The following is a 20,490-nucleotide window of genomic DNA, read 5'->3' as shown; positions in this document are numbered from 1 at the left end:
TCCCGTCCGGCTTGCGGGATAATCTCTCGGCTTCGCCGTTTCCTCGTGGTGCCTTTCCTTTCAGAGCAAGGGGGGCTGTTTATTAAAGTGGTCTCTTGCCCTCTCCGCTCCATACGTGGATACCTTCATCGGAAGTCTACGATCTCATCGACACATCGCTTGCAAGCAACGCGCAATGCTCGGATGCAGTATCGCCAGCGGGATATTATGAGTATTACAACTCTCCCAAGGGGGGGGGGGGGGGTTCTTTTTGAGATAACGAATAATGCACAGTGGCACAGGCACTGGCTAGTTCAATCGCTTTGAGTGAGATGTGTGGTTTGGAAAAGTATATTTCCGCTACTAGCTTGACAGACAGAGACACCTCAAAAATCTATACACGATGTGCACGAGAAGCTTCGATTGCCTCGGAGTCAGATACTCCAGGGAAAAGATAAGCCAGAGGAATCGAGTCGAAATTCATCGGAGAATTTCTTGTACTCAAGGATATCTTGTAAGCTCTGGCAGCTTTCTCGAAAGGCTACAAACGCCGAATTTGCGGTCCAGCAGGTACGTCTCTGGTTGAGCTGTGGCCTCAAGCTATTTCCAACCGAAGACTTAGCACTGTGTTCCAAAAGCTTATCTGAGTGAGATTCGCTCTTTCCAATCTCGAAGTTGAAATCGAAATTCTATTTTCAAATACATCGCGGTACCACACCGGGATCTGCGAAAAGGGAGTATCTTCCTCATCCTACTATCCATGATTTTGAATTCTGCGATTACGTACGTTCTGCAAGAACGAATGGGTGTCTATTCCGAGAAGGAGAAATCTTGTTGCAATTTTTGCAGGAGTCAATGATCGAACAGATAGATTGCTCCTTTAACAGGCAGCATGGCTGGCTTTCGATGTACGCCGTTTTACTTTCATCCCTTTCCAGACTCATTTTGAGGAGGCAAATTCAAAAACTACAACTACTGATTTAAAAAGCATTAGCCATTCCCGACAAATACTTAACTTGTTGTTGCAAGCCCTGTTTGGCTTCGATACTGTCCTGTTCCTGCTTCGTCCTTTTCTGTGACTCGTTTTCTAGAATGCTCATCCACGTTCTGCACTCGCTTTCTCTGTGTCTCGCCTCGTATCATTTTGAGTATATCGCAGAAGTCGTGAAGCCATTTCGGAATCTTTGTCTAGCATCAACCGAGCTTTGATACGACTATATGTCTAACGCAGAGTTTTAGGACTTTGCTCTTGCGTTGCACTTGCTTGCATAGAAGGCTTAATAGATTCACAGGACTTAGTTGAGTATGTATTAGAAAAGCAATAAAAGAAAATCAAGAAGTCCGTTGGGACAAAAGTGATCATAAGGAATACTTCACTACTTTGAAAGAATTTGAGGGATAGTTTGTGTATGAAGAGCGTGGTACAGTAGCACCGATGTAAACACACTTATTATATCCTCACGAAAAACACATAATCCACCATGCATGAGCCAGGAATTCTCAAACAGATAAAGAAGATGTAATAAATGGCGGTGGTGAATTGTGATATTGATACCCCTCGCCAAATATAGGACGCTGATTGGTCCCCACCATGCCACTTAACGCGCTTTTCAAACCGCGTTCGCGTCTCCAGATCCAAACGGACCAAACCCTTACACAACAGTAATCCCAACTTTGCCAGAATTTCCAACTTCCATTAATCTTTTCAACCTACCTTCACCCATACACAATAGTAAGCCAAAGTACAATACCAAATCTGCCAGAAGTAGACAACATACTGACTTGCGCTTCGCAGTGTTGGAGGCACGACTTGAGCAAGCTGATCTCCTGAAGAAGGTCGTTGATGCAATCAAGGACCTTGTTCAGGACTGCAATTTCGACTGCAATGACTCTGGCATTGCGCTCCAGGCTATGGACAACTCACACGTCGCGCTAGTCTCCATGATGCTAAAGGCAGAGAGTTTCTCGCCCTACCGGTGCGATCGCAACGTCGCGCTCGGCGTCAACCTCACCTCCCTTACCAAAGTCCTGCGCGCCGCCTCGAGCGAGGACATTTTGACAATCAAGGCTGAGGATGCTCCCGATGTGCTCAACTTGGTCTTTGAGAGCAGCGAGAGCGATCGGTTGAGCGAGTACGATTTAAAGCTCATGGATATTGATCAAGAGCACTTGGGCATTCCGGATACTGAGTACGCTGCTACGATTAGCATGCCTTCTGCGGATTTCAGGAAAATCTGCCAGGATCTCATGCTGCTGTCCGAGTCCGGTATGCTTTCTTGCTCTCTAGAACACGCCTCTGGCTAATATTTTCGCGCCACAGTCTCAATCGAAGCCTCCAAAGACGGTGTTAAGTTCACTTGCGCTGGTGATATCGGCAACGGTGCCGTTACCCTGCGAAGTCATACCAATGTCGACAAGCCAGACCTCAACGTTGATATCGAGCTCACCGAGCCCGTCGCCTTGACCTTCTCCCTTAAATACCTCGTCAACTTCTGCAAGGCTGCTGGTCTTTCAAAGTCCGTCAAGCTTTGCCTATCTAACGAAGTTCCTCTGTTGGTTGAATATGCATTGGCGGGAAACAGCTACCTAAGATTCTACTTGGCCCCAAAGGTAAATACTGCCAGCCAGCTCATTCCTGCTTATACATGCTAATTTTCTATTCAGATTGGTGATGATGAGTAAATGTGACAAGTACCAAACGGTATTGATGATGGCATGAGTTATATAGCATATTCCACAAGGCGTGTTGGTTGACTTTATGGATGGATATGGATGACAGTTCTATTTAATGGGAGATCAAGGAGAAATTCAAGACTTGCGACCCTTAAGAGAACGGATAGCGTACCCACGGAATGAACAAAATATACACGTTCTCCACCTGAAGTCTACAGTTTTGATGCACCAGTGATCGTGCGAGTGATCTGCAGACTGGCATACAATTCGGGACTAGCGCGGGGTATATAACATTTAAGATCTGCCCCGCCATAGTTTTGGATCACTGCCTCGATGAGGAATTTCCACTCCCCTCATTCTAATTATACTGCAATATGCGATCTTTTCAGCTTCGCATTGTTTTCGCAATTTGTTAATCGTTCCCAACGCCGTCTTTCACCCTTTCTTCAACCTACAGAATCAAAATTCTGATACCCCACCTTTTCGAATCCCCCGGGAAGTAAATAAACACAATGTCAGATTCAGACTTCCCCATTCCCGAAACGAACGTCCTTGCGGTCGCCAGCCATGTGAGAGCCCTTCCACTCTCCTCGTCTCTCTGCTAACCCGACTCCAGGTTGTCTACGGGTAAGCTAGCCCTCCCATCTTTTCAGGCATCCCACTGAGTAAGGCCAAGCTATGTTGGGAACACCATGGCGACCTTTGTAATGCAACTACTGGGCTGCGAAGTCGCCGCCCTCAATACCGTTCAATTTAGTACCTTCCACTCTTCCCACTGCTCCAAAATATACTGAGCAAGGACACAGGCAATCACACGGGTTACGGCCAGGTAAAGGGCACTCGAGCCACTGCCACTGAAATCTCAGACCTCTACCAAGGCCTCAAAGACTCTTACCTCGATGACTTCGACATGATGCTCTCGGGCTACCTCCCAGGCGCCGCCTCCGTCGAAGCCGTGGGCACCATCGCGCGGGATCTGAAGTACAAGGCGACGATGAATCCCGGCAGTTTCTTCTGGGTGTTGGATCCAGTGATGGGCGATAACGGACACCTGTACGTGGCTGAGGATGTCGTGCCCGCTTACAAACTGTTGCTAAAGGACGCGGATTTGATTCTGCCGAATCAATTTGAGGCTGAGTGAGTTCATACTTCGAGGCTGGACAAGAGAGTGGTGCTGATGGGGACAGGACGCTTTCGGGGGTTAAGATTATAGATTTCGAGACGCTGAAGCAGGCTATATCGACGTTGCACGAACAGCACCAGATTCCGCATATTATTATTACCTCCATATCGTTACCGAGTCCTGGGGCTACGCCGTCACTATCGATTGTAGGATCCACGATTACTTCAAACGCGAAACCTCGAATCTTTGGGATCAAGATACCAACGATCAATTGCTATTTCAGTGGCACCGGGGATATGTTCGCTGCATTGATGCTTGTACGTTTACGGGAAGCAGTGAGCAATATAGAGGGCTTAATGAGCACACCTTCATGGGTCAGCGACGATGATGTAGAGGCGACGGATTTACCGCTTGCACGAGCATTGGAGAAGGTTTTGGCTAGCATGCATGGAATTTTAGCAAGGACGAAGGAGAAGAGAGACGAGGAGATGGAGAAGTTCAACAGTAGAGTCAAGGGTTTTGAAGAGGAAAGTGAGAAGAGGTTGAAGCTGGCCCAGTCAAAAGCAGCTGAGGTTCGGCTGGTAAGAAATGAACAATACCTAAAGCATCCACAGGTCAAATTTAGAGCAGAGAATGTTTAGATAAGCTATGCATCATAGAGGACAAAGAGCAATGAGATTCAAGGGGCGCTTTGCATGCACGTTTCCAGAACACGAACAAATCTCCCAGACCATTGAGGTTGTTGTGAACCATTTCTTGATTCAGATCTACTACATTCAATCCAGCACACCATAACTCCATTATCATCCCAATCATCTCGCATATCATCCAACCAGTGTATTACAATTGGAAGTCTCAGACTTACCCAGTGCTTCCAAATCCTCCCGCACCCCTAACACTCTCCTCTAACTCCTCAACAGCCACAACCTCCGGGGTATAAATCCTCTCCAGCACAAGCTGTGCAACGCGATCTCCCTCCTTAACCTCAAAATCCTTCTCGCCGTGGTTGAACAGCAGCACCTTGACTTGACCACGGTAATCCGCATCGATGACTCCCGCACCAGTATCAATCATATGCTTACTCGCCAGGCCGGAGCGCGGGGCAATGCGTCCATCTGCAGCAAACAATCATCAGCATTGATTGATACCCCTCAGTTGATTGGTACGCTCCCAACTTGGAATTAAGAAGAAAACATACATGTTCCAGCCGGCACAGCCATACTAATATCCGTATCCACCAGCGCCTTTCCCCTCGCTGGCACCACCGTCTCTTTTGATGCATAGATATCATAGCCTGCCGCGAACGCGCTGCCTCGAGTCGGGAGCTTGGCTTTGTCGGATAGCTTCTTGATGAGCAGGGGGGGCTGGGCCTCGATTTTGGTGACGGGTGCGGAGGACGAGGAGGCCATTGTTTCTATGCTTGGGTTGGGTTTTTGGCGTTTGGGGAGTGGTGAGGAGGGGGTGGACATTCTTATTCTGCAGAAAATCTGGGGGAAGAGATGGAGAGACGCGTTGCGCGTTTGCATTTCGTGTTTTGGGGGTGCGGGGAGAGAAATATTGAGGTGTGGGAATAATCTTCTCCATGCGGAATGATTATGTAGGGAGTCCTGCATCAAAGTTCTGGGTCTTTCGAGCAAATCACTTAGCTAAGCGAAGAAAGGGGGGTTCATCACTAACAACATTTCTATCTGTGAAATATCACAATCGTCCTACTTTACAAATGGTCCTCGCGCACTACTTCAGGAGAAGGGAAATCCGTATGAACATTTCAAATAACTCATATTATAGTGCCTATCACTAAAATTTATGCTCGACTCAAACTGCACTCTCTCCGAGACAAAGAGTAAGAGAGCCGAGTCTCAGCGTCGATCTTGAATGCACCTAGTTACATACCTAGCAGCAATCTACTACAGCTAATGAGGGCATTCATCATTTGAACATTGTCCGCATGGTCAAGTGATGAGAGCTAAGGGTTTAGGCTTGATTTAGGGCGACTTGAAACGCTTAAGCTGGCGCACATATCGGCTTTCTCCAGGTCCCAACCGTGGTGGATTTGGCCCAGCTAGAATTTAGCTGCGTTTGTGTCAGCCTTGTTCCCTATGAGAACCAAAATCTATCATAACTATCCTCACATATATCCGCTACCATCAGGTTACCAGACAATAATGAGCTCTCAAAAAGTCATAACCTCTTCACTTCCTGGTCAGGTAACCTGTATTAGCTTTAAAAACGTGCTATAAATGCCATTAGTTCCCTAATATTGTGCTAGGATAGTTAGAATTGGCCACGGTCGGACGCTAACCCTGGACGGTTTCCACCGTTGGTGTTTTTACATATATCCACTGACTTCAAACTATGGTCCATGAAGAAAAACTGTATTCCTGGTGCTTTTACTAACATCATAGAAGCACATAAAACCGCCCTCCCCTCTCAATCGGCAAATCTTTTTTTCACCATCTTCATCAAACCTTTTGCTCTCAGACTATCACAAACGGTCAATATCATCTGCTGTAAGACAACCATCCATCTGAGTTAAACCAACTCTACTAGAACACAACTCAGCTGTGAACACACTGTCACTCAAGCATCCACAAGTGCACAATAATTCGACAAAAATGGCTTGCATTCTGAGTATCACCGCTCTCCACGCTGCCCTCGAAAAGTTAACCTTAAGCACCACTAATAATTTAGACAACGACACCATGGAAGTTTATCACTCTGGCAGCACGATACCAAGTATCATGGATATTGATCATGAATCTGGCCTAACGACCCCGGACGACATGGCAATGGATCTCAACACTGAAACAACAATTTCAGACACACCCATGAAAATGGATACTCCCCTTGACTATGACTTCACCGAACTCACAATGCCAGAAGAAATGGACATCGACGACAACATCATTGCATCAAGGCACTTTTCGGAAACAACAACGACGCCACATCAAGCGCAATGGACTACCTCACGGACGACAACTACCTTGATTACAAAGCGCTCACAGCCGAAGAGAAGACCACAAATCCACCATTACCAAAATCGAAAGCATACCAAATTCCCGAATCGGTCCCCGAATCGACACTCAAGTCAGCTGATTTCAAGAGCAAAGCCGCAAGCCCTGCTTTACGCCCGGGTGATCGCTTTACGAAACAAAAAGACTGTCTAACAGCCACATCTAATGGCTTGCCATCAAGGTTTCACAAAGCACAGCAAAAAGAATTAACCTACAGTACGTCGTTGTGTGACGGAGAAAATGTGAAAATCTCAGATAATCATCGGGCCCAGAATACAACGACATTCGGCTAACAATCGGTACCAAACAATGAGACACAGAACTTCACGGAATATCAGGAAAGGGACAGATCGCCTATAACGACTAACGAGAAAAATCTCGACCAGCTGAGAGATGAATTCGGAACCATGGTTGAGTTTGAATTCGCGTTTGTGAGATAAGGAAATGACTTGTTATTGGAGGACGAGGTTAGTGAACCAAGGGCTGGAATGAACATATGATGGGGAATGGCAGGCACTCTTTGATCGCAGATGTTTTAACGAGGTTCTGCAACAAATGAAAAATTTCATCTACAAATCTTTGCGTGTATTCAACATTCCTGAGGTTGACTGGATATAATGACTGCCACAATTTCAAGCGTATATTCTTCGTTGCCCCATTCCTCAGCGGTTTATTCTGTGCGCACCACCAGCACTTGTATGTAGCTCTTTGAGCACCCCCCCAAACGCGAAAAAGGAAGGAAGGCTGGAGTGATTTAGCGATTCCGACCAAACGGTGGGAGTACGTCAAAGGTTGAACTCAAACCGGCCTCGATGTGAACGGTCTGTGAAGGGTATATATATGTATGTACCAGGTGACCAGCACTTGCCGATCTAGACACAGACGAAAAGAGGAACACAAATGCATCATTTTAGACAGAGATGTTTGTAGCAGCTGGTTGCAAAAACCTTACGTACCATCTTATTCTATATTCCCCAAATTCTAACAATCTCTTCCACCACTTCGTCTGGTCGTGCAATTGGGAATTCATGACCTCCTCTAATAACTTTGAATTCCACTTTCTCTGCTCCAATTTCTTCTTTAGAATCTTTGTGCAACTCATCGGCAATACTATAAATTGTTAGTAGCTCGAAACTTTGAATACATGGAGTAAGGGGAATAACAGTCAGACTTCAGACCAAGCATACTAGAAATAACTTACATAATTGGATCCGTTTCGCCCGCCATGATTATAATCTTCTCCTTCAACCTGCCAAGATTTCTCCATCTCCCTTGAACATATTCAATACTGGCAAACCTAATAGAGCTTACAAAACTCCTCACAAACCCTTCATGGTTCGCCAGCTGCCAATCCGTTGCACCACCAACTGTAATACTAGGATGGTCTTTATTCAAAGGCGTATTATCAAAACCCTGGCTACTATTGCCCTTCATTTCCTCCTGAACAGCTTTCTCCAAATCATCCTGCTTGACACTACTTGCATTACTCGACCCGCCTCCTAGCCGTCGCCGAATGAGAGTCTCAAGCAGAGAAGTAGGAAGCAATCCAGAGTAAAGCAACCTGCTCTGCCATCCAAAATGGTTCTTCCTAATCAGCCCACTCGGTGCTAGCAATACTAAGCCTCTCACCAGGTTGGGGAAAGAAGAAGCGAAATCAGCCGCAATGCCTCCGCCCAACGAATACCCGATAATGCTGAACCCCTCCGGTGTCCACGATAGCGGGGAGGATGTGATCGCAAGCAGTATCTGTGAGGTGTAGAGCCGTGAATCGTGGGGAAGGTCCACACTATCTGAGTAACCACGTCCCCAGAGATCAAGCAGGAGGACTCTGCACCCTTTAGACACGAGGGCGTTGGCAATGCCGCCCAGAGAGAGGCAGGGGGTGCTGATGCCGTGGATTAGCAAGACCTTCCGGCCTTGCTCGGGACCGAACTCATAGGCACGGAATATGCCATACTGGGTCTTGAATTAGAGATAGACATGCTTACATTTGCTTCTTAGATATTTGTCAACTGACGGAGAAAGGCGGTACATACTGGACTGGCTACGTCCCGAGCGCCTGGGAAGGCATCGGGCGGGTACGGCAGCGCATCTTGCTCTTCTTTGCTTAATATCAATAGTACGGCCGTTCTTGGACTGGGTATTGTCTTGGGAGGTGCTGAGTGGAATGCATATCTGGTTATGGCGACAAGAGCGAGAGTTGTTGCGACTGAGGTGCCGACGAGAGCAAGGTTTCGAGGCTCTAGCCGAGGGAGCCGATATATGAAAGCCGTCATAAAGATGTTAATAGAAATGGACTGTGCAATGTTTGTTTACTGGGAATTCACTGGTAAGATTACAGTTGATCAAGGTCTTTAGCCCTGAATATGTAACTTCATGAAGTGTAGTTGGGAAGTTTGAGCTCCATATTTGATAGAAGCCCCTCGGCAATTGTCTCAAGGTACCTAGGTAGCCAGTAGGAAATACATTCTGGTGAAAACAGTACCGGTAGAGCAGGGTCAAAGGTGGTGATGGTGGTGGTGTATGGGAGGATATTTCTAGGTTTCTGGAGTTTCTACTTGACAACAGACTACAAAGGAGACAATTATGTGAAGCCTTCCATACTGAAAGATCCAGGTCAGGCAAATAAATCCTTGGGAGGGGCAGATGCGATGGCGATCATGTGACTAGAATCGCGTTGTGAAATCTCACGCGTTACAACGACGCGATGGATAGCAACCCGGAATATCAACAACGATTCACGCATGCCCGACCTGTAATGCACGAAGAGCCTTGGATTATATCGATAGACATGCCTGGAGATGCATGCGGTAACAGAGCCTCATGACTAGACATAACCTCGACGTCCATATTTCTTGGTTGTTGTCTCACAAAGTCACTCCGCCCGTGGGGGGCGTTTCTGTTGCAGTCCGGACGAATTCAACATCTGCGGCAGATATTACTGAAGCAGAAGCAAACTTTTTGGAGGAGGAAATAGAAGAAATACCAAGGGATTTTACTACACCCGTTGCAAATTACCAGGCTACCCAGACGGTCAATGTTGTTCAGTCTTTTGTTCGCCCGCCGCTCCCTTCATCGATTGCTCCACAACCACAATTGCGAGACTTGATAAATGCACAGGCAGACGAGTCAATGGGAAAGTTGGCTTCCGCACAAAGGTCAACCAGACCAGGTCTTTTGAGCCAACATCAGCTTGCTACTCCAGCATCTACTACTGCCTCAAACTCCACCTCGAAGTCGAAATCGTCCTTGACGCAATCCTTTACGAATTCCTTTCGAGATAAGACCGGTAAATCCAAACAGACTTGTGTTGCGACATCTATCTTACAATCGCCTCTAGAGACCCCTTTTACGAAACCCACGGCAGGTCTAGATACTCCTTCTGCAAGACCTACAGCCGCCCGTTCACTTTCCAAACCTTTAAGACCCTTTCAAACCCCGCAAACCCCTCGACAAACCCCTGTACCGTTAAAGGGACTCAATATCGGAACCATCAAATCTATCGATCTTACTGGGGATAGCTCTAGTGATGTTCCTACCTCTCGTTCAAGCAGCACAGAAGGGTTTGGAGAACCGGTGACGCTCTGGCGAGAGGATTCGGCATGGAGGCCGGAGCCTCTTGTTCGTGTTTCCAAGAAACGCAAGAGTAATGAAATATCGGCTGGGAGCCCTCATAAGAGACCGGATGGTGAACGAAAGACGGGACTTATGGAGAGAGATCTAGTGGACAATAATGACGGGTTTATGGATATCGATTCCTCGGACGATGGCGCCCTAAACACTCAACGCCCGCGACCGATGCTTATGGAGCCTCGAGCTAGATCAGTACAACCAAGCGTTGAACATCAAGATACTGATGATAGTGTCGAGGAATTCCAGATCACCGAAACTATAAGCCGAGTTGAGACTCGCACTCGGAAGAGTATCAGCCGGGTACCCTCAGTGAGCGACGTTGATCCTATTAGATCGACATATCCAGCTCCTATTCCCTTGAAGAGAGCCGAATCAAGACCGAAAACTGTAACAACTCCAAAATCACGGTCGACAGTTCAAGTTGCCGCATCCCCCATAAAGAAATTTGAATCTCCAACGCCTCAAAAACCACGGAAAAAACGACTCGAGAGAACTATTCAAGACTCTGACGATGATGACGATGTGGTATTATCAGATGTAGAGAAAAGGGCCAGCTGTTCTTCTCGGACCTCTATGAAAAATAGTCCTCGGGTTGCAAATACCCCTGGGGTGTCCAGAATGCGGGAAGTACCAGAATTTGAACGAAGCAGCCCTGTAGGAAATGATTATAGAAATTCAAAACCAAGAGTAGGGAGTCCACTACGCCCTATATCACGGAATGTTGCCACCAGGCAAGAAAATGCCGCTTCTCCCTTCCACCAAGACTCGCCCACCAAGGAAGCTTCTGTTCACAATCCACTGTTACAACACTCAAGCCAGCACACACCTTCATCTACCCTCACTTCAGATGACAGGAGACTTGTAAATTTGTATTTGACGAAACCTAAAACGATTGCGACCTACTTCACTCGTGTGGAGAACGTGCTCCAGCAAAACTCTGTCACTTCAATGGAATACAATGACAAGGATGAACCTGCTCCCAAGCAGCTAATTGAAGAGCGGAAGACCTTGCTAAACAAAAAGAGGGCATATCTAAGCCTAGAAGGTATTGCAGAGCGCCACAGGACTTTGGTAGCCGAAAAGAAGGACATCACTCGAACTCTATACGAGCTGCTTGATTCGGGCGTCGATACAAGTCTCCAGGACGAACAAAACGCATCACTTACTCAAGTTATTCGAAAGCTAGAAACAGAAGCATGTCAGCTCTTGTATCTCTCCGGAGCAATCACAGATGGTTTTGGTACAGGTTTAGATCTTGAAACCGAGCCAGTGCATCCAGCTGCCTCATTGAAACCAGACGAGGCTGCTTCGAGCATTATTGGTAGTGCTCAAATTGTTCTTCAGACACAAGTCCCCCCTTTGCCGCAGAAGGCAACGTCAAGTTCCGTTCAGTATATAGCAGAAACATCGTCCCGAGGCGAATTCAACCAGAAGACCACCAGTATGTCTCGCCAGGCAACTCCATCTCCTATACGGCGCGCCGATTGGTCTCGAACCTTCACCGACCAGCAACCAGACTTAGGGCCTCCAGCCGAGTCAGCTCCAACTGACAGAGTCTTTCGGCAGCCAAACTTCTATCGTAACCCTTCTCCTATGGACTGTGGTATGGACGATGATGACTTTGATGCCTTGCTTGAAGACGAGGCTCAGGAGCTGTATCAGAGTTCAAATTTCAAGGAACAGGTAGCTGGCGATGCCGACGACGATTACGGAGATGAAAACTATGATGATATACTCGAGTTCGCCCAAGAGGTTGAGCGTCAGTCTTTGGCAATACCGCCTGTAGGTCGTACGACACAGAAGCCAGCTATATCTGAAACCAGCAAGCGCCCGGCCTCCGCCAAGAAAACAATGTACTCTATCATGGATCCAGCTCATCCAAGCATGTTGTTTAGGTATTCTTGGTCTGCTGATGTCAAGAGAGCTCTTAAAGAGCGCTTCAACCTTCGAGGCTTTCGACAGAACCAACTGGAAGCCATCAATGCCACCTTGGGTGGAAAAGACGCCTTCATTTTGATGCCGACGGGAGGTGGCAAGTCTTTGTGTTATCAATTGCCGGCTGTTATTACATCTGGGAAAAACCGAGGAGTGACCATCGTTATCTCGCCGTTACTCAGTCTCATGAGTGATCAAGTCGACCATCTGAACAAGCTCCAAATACAAGCTGTCTTAATCAATGGAGAAAAGACGCAAACGGAAAAAAATCTTGTTTACGATGCACTCAAAGGTCCATTCCCGGACCAGTATGTCCAACTGCTTTATGTAACTCCAGAAATGATAGGGAAAAGCGGTGCACTCATGAGCGCTCTTACCGGTCTGCATCGGAAGAATAAGCTTGCCCGGATCGTTATTGACGAGGCACATTGTGTTAGTCAATGGGGCCACGATTTTCGACAAGATTACAAGACTATAGGCACCATAAGGTCAAAGTTTCCGGGCGTGCCTTTTATTGCCTTGACGGCGACAGCCACTGAAAATGTCAAGACTGACTGTATCCACAACCTTGGCATGGAGGGCTGTGAAGAATACAAGCAAAGCTTTAACAGGCCAAATCTTTACTACGAAATCAGGTCGAAGAAGGGAAAAGGTGCTAATGCCGAGATTTTGGAAGACATGTCGAGCCTGATATTGAAAAAATACAAGGGTCAGACAGGGATAATTTACACACTATCAAGGAAAGGCTGTGAAGAGCTGGCAGAGAAACTGCGCTCCAAAGGAATCAAAGCTCATCATTTCCATGCCAGTATGGACCCTGAGGAGAAGGGTGATGTTCAGCGAGCTTGGCAAGCTGGAACATGGCAAGTGGTTGTCGCAACGATTGCCTTTGGCATGGGCATCGACAAGCCCGATGTTCGTTTTGTCATCCATCACACAATACCAAAGAGCTTGGAAGGCTATTACCAAGAAACAGGTCGAGCAGGGCGGGATGGAAAGGATTCTGGATGTTATCTCTATTACGGCTACCAAGATACGCGTATTCTTAAACAATTCATCGAGGACGGGGAAGGCACTGAAGAAGTCAAGGAGAGACAACGGGACATGCTGAAAAGAATGGTCCAATTCTGCGAGAATCGACATGATTGCCGCAGAGTCAACATTCTCTCGTACTTCGGCGAAGCGTTCGCAAAAGAGGATTGCAGACACAAATGTGACAATTGTAACTCCGATGCTGTCTTTGAATCGAGAGACATGACGAGCCAAGCTCGGGCAGCTATGAACATCGTCAAACAGATACAATCCGGCAATTTTACGCTCCTCCACGCGGTGGATATTTTACGCGGTCAGAGCAACGCGAAAATCAAGGACAACAATCATCAAAGCTTAACTGAATATGGTGCAGCAAAAGATCTACCTCGAGGTGAAGCGGAACGCATTTTCTCAAGATTGCTCATGGAGAATGCTCTGAAAGAGGTTGTCATAACTCGAAGAGGTTTCCCTCAACAATACATTCATGTAAGTGTAACAAATCGACCCATACTACTGTACTGACATGCTCATAGTTGGGAACGAACTTTCGGGACTTCCTCTCTGGTCGTCGCAAGTTAACATTGATGCTGAAAGTATCAGCGTCGCCAATAGGGCCCGAAAAGAATGCCCAAAGGCAGGCTAAAAAGGCTAGCGGCCCCAGTATTCCACGAGGCTCGACAGCTCAACCTCAATCGACAATGTTCACATCACCCGCTTCCCCTTCTTCACGGAGAAATAATACAAAGGGGAAGAACCGTATGGTCGAGGTCAACGACGACGATGATTTCTTTGCTTCAAACGAATCCGACGCTTTCGAACCCATGCCTCCCAAAGCCACACGCAAAGTTCGGCATGCATTGCCTTTGGGGCCCCCAATTACGACAGATGACCGCTTGAAGGATCTTCCAGACCTTCATCGAGTCAGCGTTCAACAATTTCTTGACGAAGCTAAGGAGTCGGAGGAAAGACTTCGAAACGGGAACGGCCATTCTAGGCCTTACTTTACCGATAACGACTTCCGAGAGATGGCTATAAACTGGACCTTGACTATAGATGACATGCTCCAAATACCAGGAATCAACGAAGATAAAGTCCAACGGTATGGTAAAAGATTCCTACCGCTGATCAAGAAGTATCAAGTTGGCTATGATGAGATGATGGCTTCCAACGATGATAGAGATATGGATCAAAATCATATGAATGTCATCGACCTATGTAGCGATGGGGATGATGACGAGTACGATGAAGAGGGTGACGATCACCTATCCCAGGCCGAGCAACCGTCCAAGTACTTCGCATCGGCGCAAGTTCAAGCATTCAACGCCCAGATTGCCCAAGCTGCACAGTTACCTCAGCGTAGCCATCCTAAGCCGGAAGCACCTAAAAAGCCAAGAGGCGGGTCTAGGGGTAAAGGCAAGGGTTTCAAACGAGGCTCTCGGAAGAGTAATGACTTGGCTTCGGGGTCTGGATCTGGATTCCGTGGTGGTCGGAGCAACTCGGGTGTTTCCAAGAGAGGCGGGTCTCGAAAAACATCTGCTGCTGCTAAGAGGGGTGGTACCAGTGCCGGCTACCAGAGTTCAAACATAATGAAATCGTTTGGCAGACCTAATGGAGGTGACGGTGGCGGTATGGGTGGAGGAAGTATTGGTATGATGCCAACTTAGGGAGCACTAGGCAGAAATCATCTTTCTTTTCTATACAGTGAGCGTTTTAGCTACAGGCGTCATGGGGCATCACACATTTGCAGGAGTTCTGGAACATTGGAACATGGGTTGGAAGGTCGCGTACAGTAGTTTATTCATACAAATGTAGACTCGATCATAGGGCCCTATGGCCCTCCATCCAAAAGCCAAAAGTCGGAACACCCACTTATGGTGAGACGAGACAAATATTCAATAATAAGTGCTATCCGACTCCTCCCTAAGCTCATAATAGGCTTTGTTGCCAGGAAGCTGAATCTGTTGCATCAGCAAGAACTCCGACCCAACATCCGTCGTATCATTGCTTAACTTGACGGCTATGATAACCTGGTTATCCTCGCAACCGTACCTGGGATCCACGCAGTCCAATTCGAGCTGCAGGAATTCGAAGCCTAGATTGGCGTACTTTTCCTTGTCGCAGTCGAAATATCTCAGCATGTGCTTCATGCCGAAGGCGACGCGGTTATACCCACTCCCGTTGATCCCCATCTCCAACACTTTGTCAAGCCGGGTGTTGCTCTTACTGCTGTCTCCGTTGGGTGTAGGGGGCTGTACTAGGGCAGCAGGGGCGCCGTCCATGATATGGTCCGAGACAGGCGGGATGTTCAGCCCGAAGCACATGCTTTTGTTGTTGAAGACCACTTCAACGGCAGCCCAGCGGTCGCGACGGAAAGCCGCGTTCATTGCAGTGCCCCTTTCTGTTTGGGAGACGTCGGTCTTGACGGTGATGGATTGTTTTGAGGAAGGAGTGAAACACTCGGCCTTCTCGTTGTAATGTCTCCATCTGTAGGACCGCGCGCCTTTCCCCGAGTAGGTATGTACGATTCGGTACTCGCCGTAGAGCTTCTCGTGGTTCTTACTCACGTCAGTTTCGGGTCCTCTCTACAAGCAAACAAGGAAAGAGGCGTTCAGGAGTTTCTTACCCTGGCATCACCTAAGTCGAAATAAGTGCAGCATCCCACAAAATTCCGTGGGCAGTCTTCGGCTTGTTGTTCGATGCTGACTGCATTCATAATAGGTGAGTTATCAAAGCGTTCTCGTAGACTGCGGTTCCGCAGTTTTTTTGCCAGCAATAAACCCTCCTTGGAGGTTTGATATGTTTTTGGTAGCGTTGTCGCTGCTCTCTCTGGAACTTCCATGGCTGCCGTCTGTGGCATCTGTTAGCTAGGTAGTACATGAGGCCAAAATACTGGTAGGCTGAGCCAACCAGGGGAGTCACTCACAGGCATTCTTAAATCAAACAGTCCAGTTCTTGGGTGGAGGATGCTGTAAAGAAGTTAGTTGGGCGTTTGCCAAGGCATGATCTTTCCTCTTTCTGGGCACAGAAGAAGCCCGCAATGGTTAGGAGCTCATACGAGGTAAATGCTTTGTACTTCGACTTAGTCCGTTCGAGCGACTGAAGGTCTAGGATGATGAAAATGGAACATACATACCAATCTCCGCTTCCTTGAGAGTTCAGATGTGGATAGCTTCTTGGGAAGGTCTCTGTAGTCCTGCAGCGTGTTCTCTGTGGTCCTGTTGGAGGTTCGGATATTGAAAGTAATTCAATGGCTTCGCGGTCTGGGAAGGAAATGACACGGTGTTGTTGTTATGTGAAAAGCTCCCATCACCGGTGACCAAATTAGTATTTTGCTTTGTTGCGAGACAGAGGACAATTCACTTTCTTATAGAGGCAGACTCATCATTATACTGAGCAAGTACAATCCACATTTCAGAAAGCGGAAATATTCTTTCTCGTTCCACTTGCTCAATACAGATAGACCTTTTCTTCGTCGTGCTGTTGAGTAATGAATGAGACAAGGCTATTCTATGTACTTTGGTACAATCAGCTTTGGTTCGATCGCTCTCTTGTTTCTTACTCATCTGCAAACTTGTCAGACCTCGCTTTATTCTGAATTCAATGGCCCAACCAAAAATTCCGCCATCCAATGAGGGGGAAAGAACATGCCAGCATCTGCATGATCTCTTGTACATGAAGTCTTATAGAAGAGCAGATATCTTTGAAGGACATAGTGCTCCAGAGTTAAGGTCTCGCTTATGAGTCAACAGCACTTTGCTCTGTCTGGAGATATGCTTGGAAATCTCATAGCAACTCTTTAAAAAGGAGGGGGGGAACTGTTTTTGGGTTGCTCCAAACGATGCAAGATGCCGTCCGCTGCATGTTGTATTGCTTTGTATTGGACTATACCTGTACTGCCTGTTTGTACATATGTTTATGTGCGAATCAAACCTGGGGAATCGCCATTTCTCGCACTTACGATGTGGAAAGGAAGCAGCAAAAGGGGAGAAGCCAAAGGTCAGGTTGGGAAGGGTTTCAATTGCTCGAACGGGCTAGCATCAGAAACTTTGTCATACAACGTCTTGAGTCTACTGACTGTGGGCTCTACATAGAACCTGGACATGTCGAACTCCAGTGTAGGGGAGAAGGGCAGGAATACTTTATTATTAGATTATTAGATCTAATTCCGAGACTGATATCCGCAGAAGAAAGCGTCTGTTGAATGCTTCCCAAATGGGTAGACACGTTAAGGAGATAGTAGGGCCTAGTTCAATGCTTAAGTCAGTATGGCGTATTGCCCCTGAATCAAGGTACAACGGTGCAACGGAGTGAAAATGTAACCAACCATTGTCACTTGTCGAAACACGGGGCTATTATTATACCGCGTCTGACAGCACCTTGACAAATAGGATAGGATAGGGGCATAGAACACTGGTACCTTGGGCACGACGCACGAATAGTAGATCTACTTCACTTCTATAGAGGCTGCTAGGCTATATGTAAAATGTATATATGTATATATGTATAGTATATGTGATGTAGAGTCTTGATTGTAGCGTTATTTGGACCAATTTGACTTTGAATTCGTCTTGTGATCAGGTTTCACTTCCACTACTACTAGGAACGTAAATACGACATTGGCATGGAACTCGCCTGGCTTTGCCGCATGCTAGACAGCACCTAAAGCCTATTTTAGGCTTGGCAAATTAGCCTCAGCCTCAAACGGCCTGCCGTTGCCACCTGTGCCGCATCTTGTGAAAAGAATAAAGAAATTGCAACCCAAGGCATTAGGATACATTTTACGTATTATTTAGGTAGTATATATAGCTCTAGCAGCCCCCGCCGCCATGATGCTTGCTTTTTCTTCTTCAACCTTCATTTACAGATCTCACCACCGGTACTACGCCACTTGTATTCCATAACTACACTCGTTGAACGTCCTGCTACTTCTTTATCATGCAATTCAAGTCTGAATTACTTGCCGCTGGGCTCCTGGCCGGCTTCGCAGCTGCTGCCCCCCAATCACCAGAGTAGGCCTTACCCAAATCTAATATCTATTGTATATTCGAGTAGCCTCAACTAACAACACACCCCTTCAGACAAGTCACCTCAGCCATCGATGCTTTCTCCTCATACTTCGACGCTCTAGCCACCAACACAGCCCTCCTCTCCCTAGAGACCTATGCCACCGTCCCCTCCATCTCCTCAGCCCTCGAAGCCTGGGAATCAAGCTTCGTCGCGGCCATCCAAGCCGGCGAAACTGCTGCCCCAAATTTCGACACTTTGCCAACTGAAGTACGCGGCCCCCTCTCCAGCGTCGGCATGAGTGTCTACGGCGTCGCGACCTCGATCTTGAGCGCCGATGATTTCACACTCTCGGCGCTGCCGACTAGCTTGCTGGCCGGTATTGAGGGCGGTGATGATGACGACGATGACTCGTCTTCTGCTGCTGCTCAAACCAGTGCGGCCTCGGTGAAGTCGGGTGCAGTTTCGGCTTCTGCTTCAGTTTCTGCCTCCGCCTCTGCATCTGCATCGGGAAGTGCAGCTTCGAAATCAGCAAGTGGAAGCGCGGGTGCTGCGGCGTCATCTACCTCTAGCCAGGCTGGTGCGGCGCCCACTGGAGCTTTGAAGGCTGCTGCTGGGATTGCGGCTGGTTTTGTTGGTGTTGTCATGGCTTTGTAGGGGTGAAGATGTGAATGGGCGGGGCAGTGGGAGGATGAAGTTGAGGATTCTAAAATGGAAATTTTGAACTGTAAACCTGATAGAACTGGAAAATTGAAAAATAATATCGCTTTCGAGACCCACCCATTAAAGTTCTAGATCCTGCAAGTGAATTAAATCGTCTTTATCTGTTGGTAAGAATCTGAGCTTATATCTTGAAAATCATCAACGCATTATAGAAGGTTCTATATATCTCGACTTCGGTGAAGAATCATCATGCTCGGAAAAGATGCCATTTCCAGATTCCACCCACGAGTGCATTGGCTCCAAGAGGAGCTTGAATATCTTGATTTTCATAAATAGCACGTCACTTCATTTACTCCCACATTGCTCCTAACGCCATACAAGCCATGCTATGTATCCATTTCCGCCTAACCATTATTTTCAAGCTCCAGCTAAGATATTCGAGATGCGCAATGACAAGTCCAAGATCGTCAAGTGCTCGTCCGAGCCATCTACCAAACGCTTGTCGGTTTCCGAGAATACAAGAGTAATCTTGTTCTTCTGGAGGTCGGGAATTGCTTCATTGTAGATGAGTGATTGGAACAACTGTTATGTGTTAGCTTGGGTCTTCTCGGGAAAAGAAGAGCCTACTTGTGTAACAACTTGAGTAGCACTCCATCCATCAGCAACTAAATCTGTGACCACTTTCGATACAGCATCATAAACCGCCCCCTTAGACTTAGGCTGCATCGCCTTAACCAATCCCTCAATCGTCTCATCCGGAATAACTCCCGCAATATCCTCAATACTCCTTACAGTAACAACCTGCTTCTCCACATCAACATCCATACTCTCCTCATCCTCATCCTTCTCCACAGCTCCAACTAACCGCGCAGCACTCTGTAAGAACGTAATCGCCTTTCGCAAATCCCCCTCACTGCATCTAATCAGCGTCTCCACAGCTCCATCCTCAAGTGCCACTCCCTCCTTCACGGCGATCTCTTCAACCCTCCTAGCAGCATTTCCCTGATCCAAGCTCTTGAACCGAAACTTACTACACCTCGACGCCAACGGATCAATGATCCTCGTTACATAATTGCAAATCAAACAGAACCGCGTGATCTTGCTATACGTCTCCATCGTTCTCCTCAGCGCACTCTGCGCATCTTGTGTCATACTGTCCGCTTCATCTAGAATGATGATCTTATAGGGAGGACATGGGTATTGGGCACGGTAGGCGGCGGAAGGATTGGAAAGTTGCATGCGGGCGAAGTCTTTAACCTTCTCGCGTACGATGGAGATTCCGCGCTCGTCGGAGGCATTTAGTTCGAGGACGCGGGACTTGACGAGTTCGGGGCCGTAGAGCTCTTTGGCGAGGGCAAGGACAGTGGAGGTTTTTCCTGTGCCTGGGGGGCCGTAGAAGAGCATGTGGGGAAGCTATTGTGGTGTTAGAGAGAG

General features: G+C 47.4%; 4 protein-coding genes across 4 annotated transcripts; 2 read left to right on the top strand and 2 right to left on the bottom strand.

Moving 5' to 3' along the window:
- Positions 1 to 1,570: 1,570 nt before the first annotated feature.
- Positions 1,571 to 2,661, top strand: pcn1 (Proliferating cell nuclear antigen; the record flags this gene model as incomplete). Its single annotated transcript, XM_031152417.1, has 4 exons — positions 1,571 to 1,641; positions 1,713 to 2,245; positions 2,300 to 2,589; positions 2,644 to 2,661. 4 exons carry the CDS (start codon positions 1,571 to 1,573, stop codon positions 2,659 to 2,661), a joined length of 912 nt encoding a protein of 303 aa, XP_031003674.1.
- A 5,093-nt stretch (positions 2,662 to 7,754) lies between these two features.
- On the bottom strand, positions 7,755 to 9,065 carry LHYA1_G007487 (Serine hydrolase-like protein; the record flags this gene model as incomplete). The annotated part of the gene is made up of 3 exons (XM_031152416.1): positions 7,755 to 7,899; positions 7,991 to 8,745; positions 8,826 to 9,065. The coding sequence occupies 3 exons, from the start codon at positions 9,063 to 9,065 to the stop codon at positions 7,755 to 7,757; spliced, it is 1,140 nt and encodes a 379-aa protein (XP_031003670.1).
- A 547-nt stretch (positions 9,066 to 9,612) lies between these two features.
- rqh1 (ATP-dependent DNA helicase) lies at positions 9,613 to 15,053 on the top strand (the record flags this gene model as incomplete). The annotated part of the gene is made up of 2 exons (XM_031152415.1): positions 9,613 to 13,875; positions 13,923 to 15,053. 2 exons carry the CDS (start codon positions 9,613 to 9,615, stop codon positions 15,051 to 15,053), a joined length of 5,394 nt encoding a protein of 1,797 aa, XP_031003671.1.
- A 4,420-nt stretch (positions 15,054 to 19,473) lies between these two features.
- On the bottom strand, positions 19,474 to 20,469 carry RFC2 (Replication factor C subunit; the record flags this gene model as incomplete). Its single annotated transcript, XM_031152414.1, has 2 exons — positions 19,474 to 19,638; positions 19,684 to 20,469. Coding segments are annotated over 2 exons (951 nt in total), but the record flags the coding sequence as incomplete, so codon positions are not given.
- Between the last annotated feature and the right edge of the window lie 21 nt (positions 20,470 to 20,490).

This window comes from Lachnellula hyalina (genome assembly GCF_007821495.1).
Source record: "Lachnellula hyalina strain CBS 185.66 chromosome Unknown contig00114, whole genome shotgun sequence".
Taxonomy (NCBI): Eukaryota; Fungi; Ascomycota; class Leotiomycetes; order Helotiales; family Lachnaceae; genus Lachnellula; species Lachnellula hyalina.
Note: the sequence above shows the minus strand (reverse complement) of the source record. Positions and strands in the feature narration are given on the sequence as shown.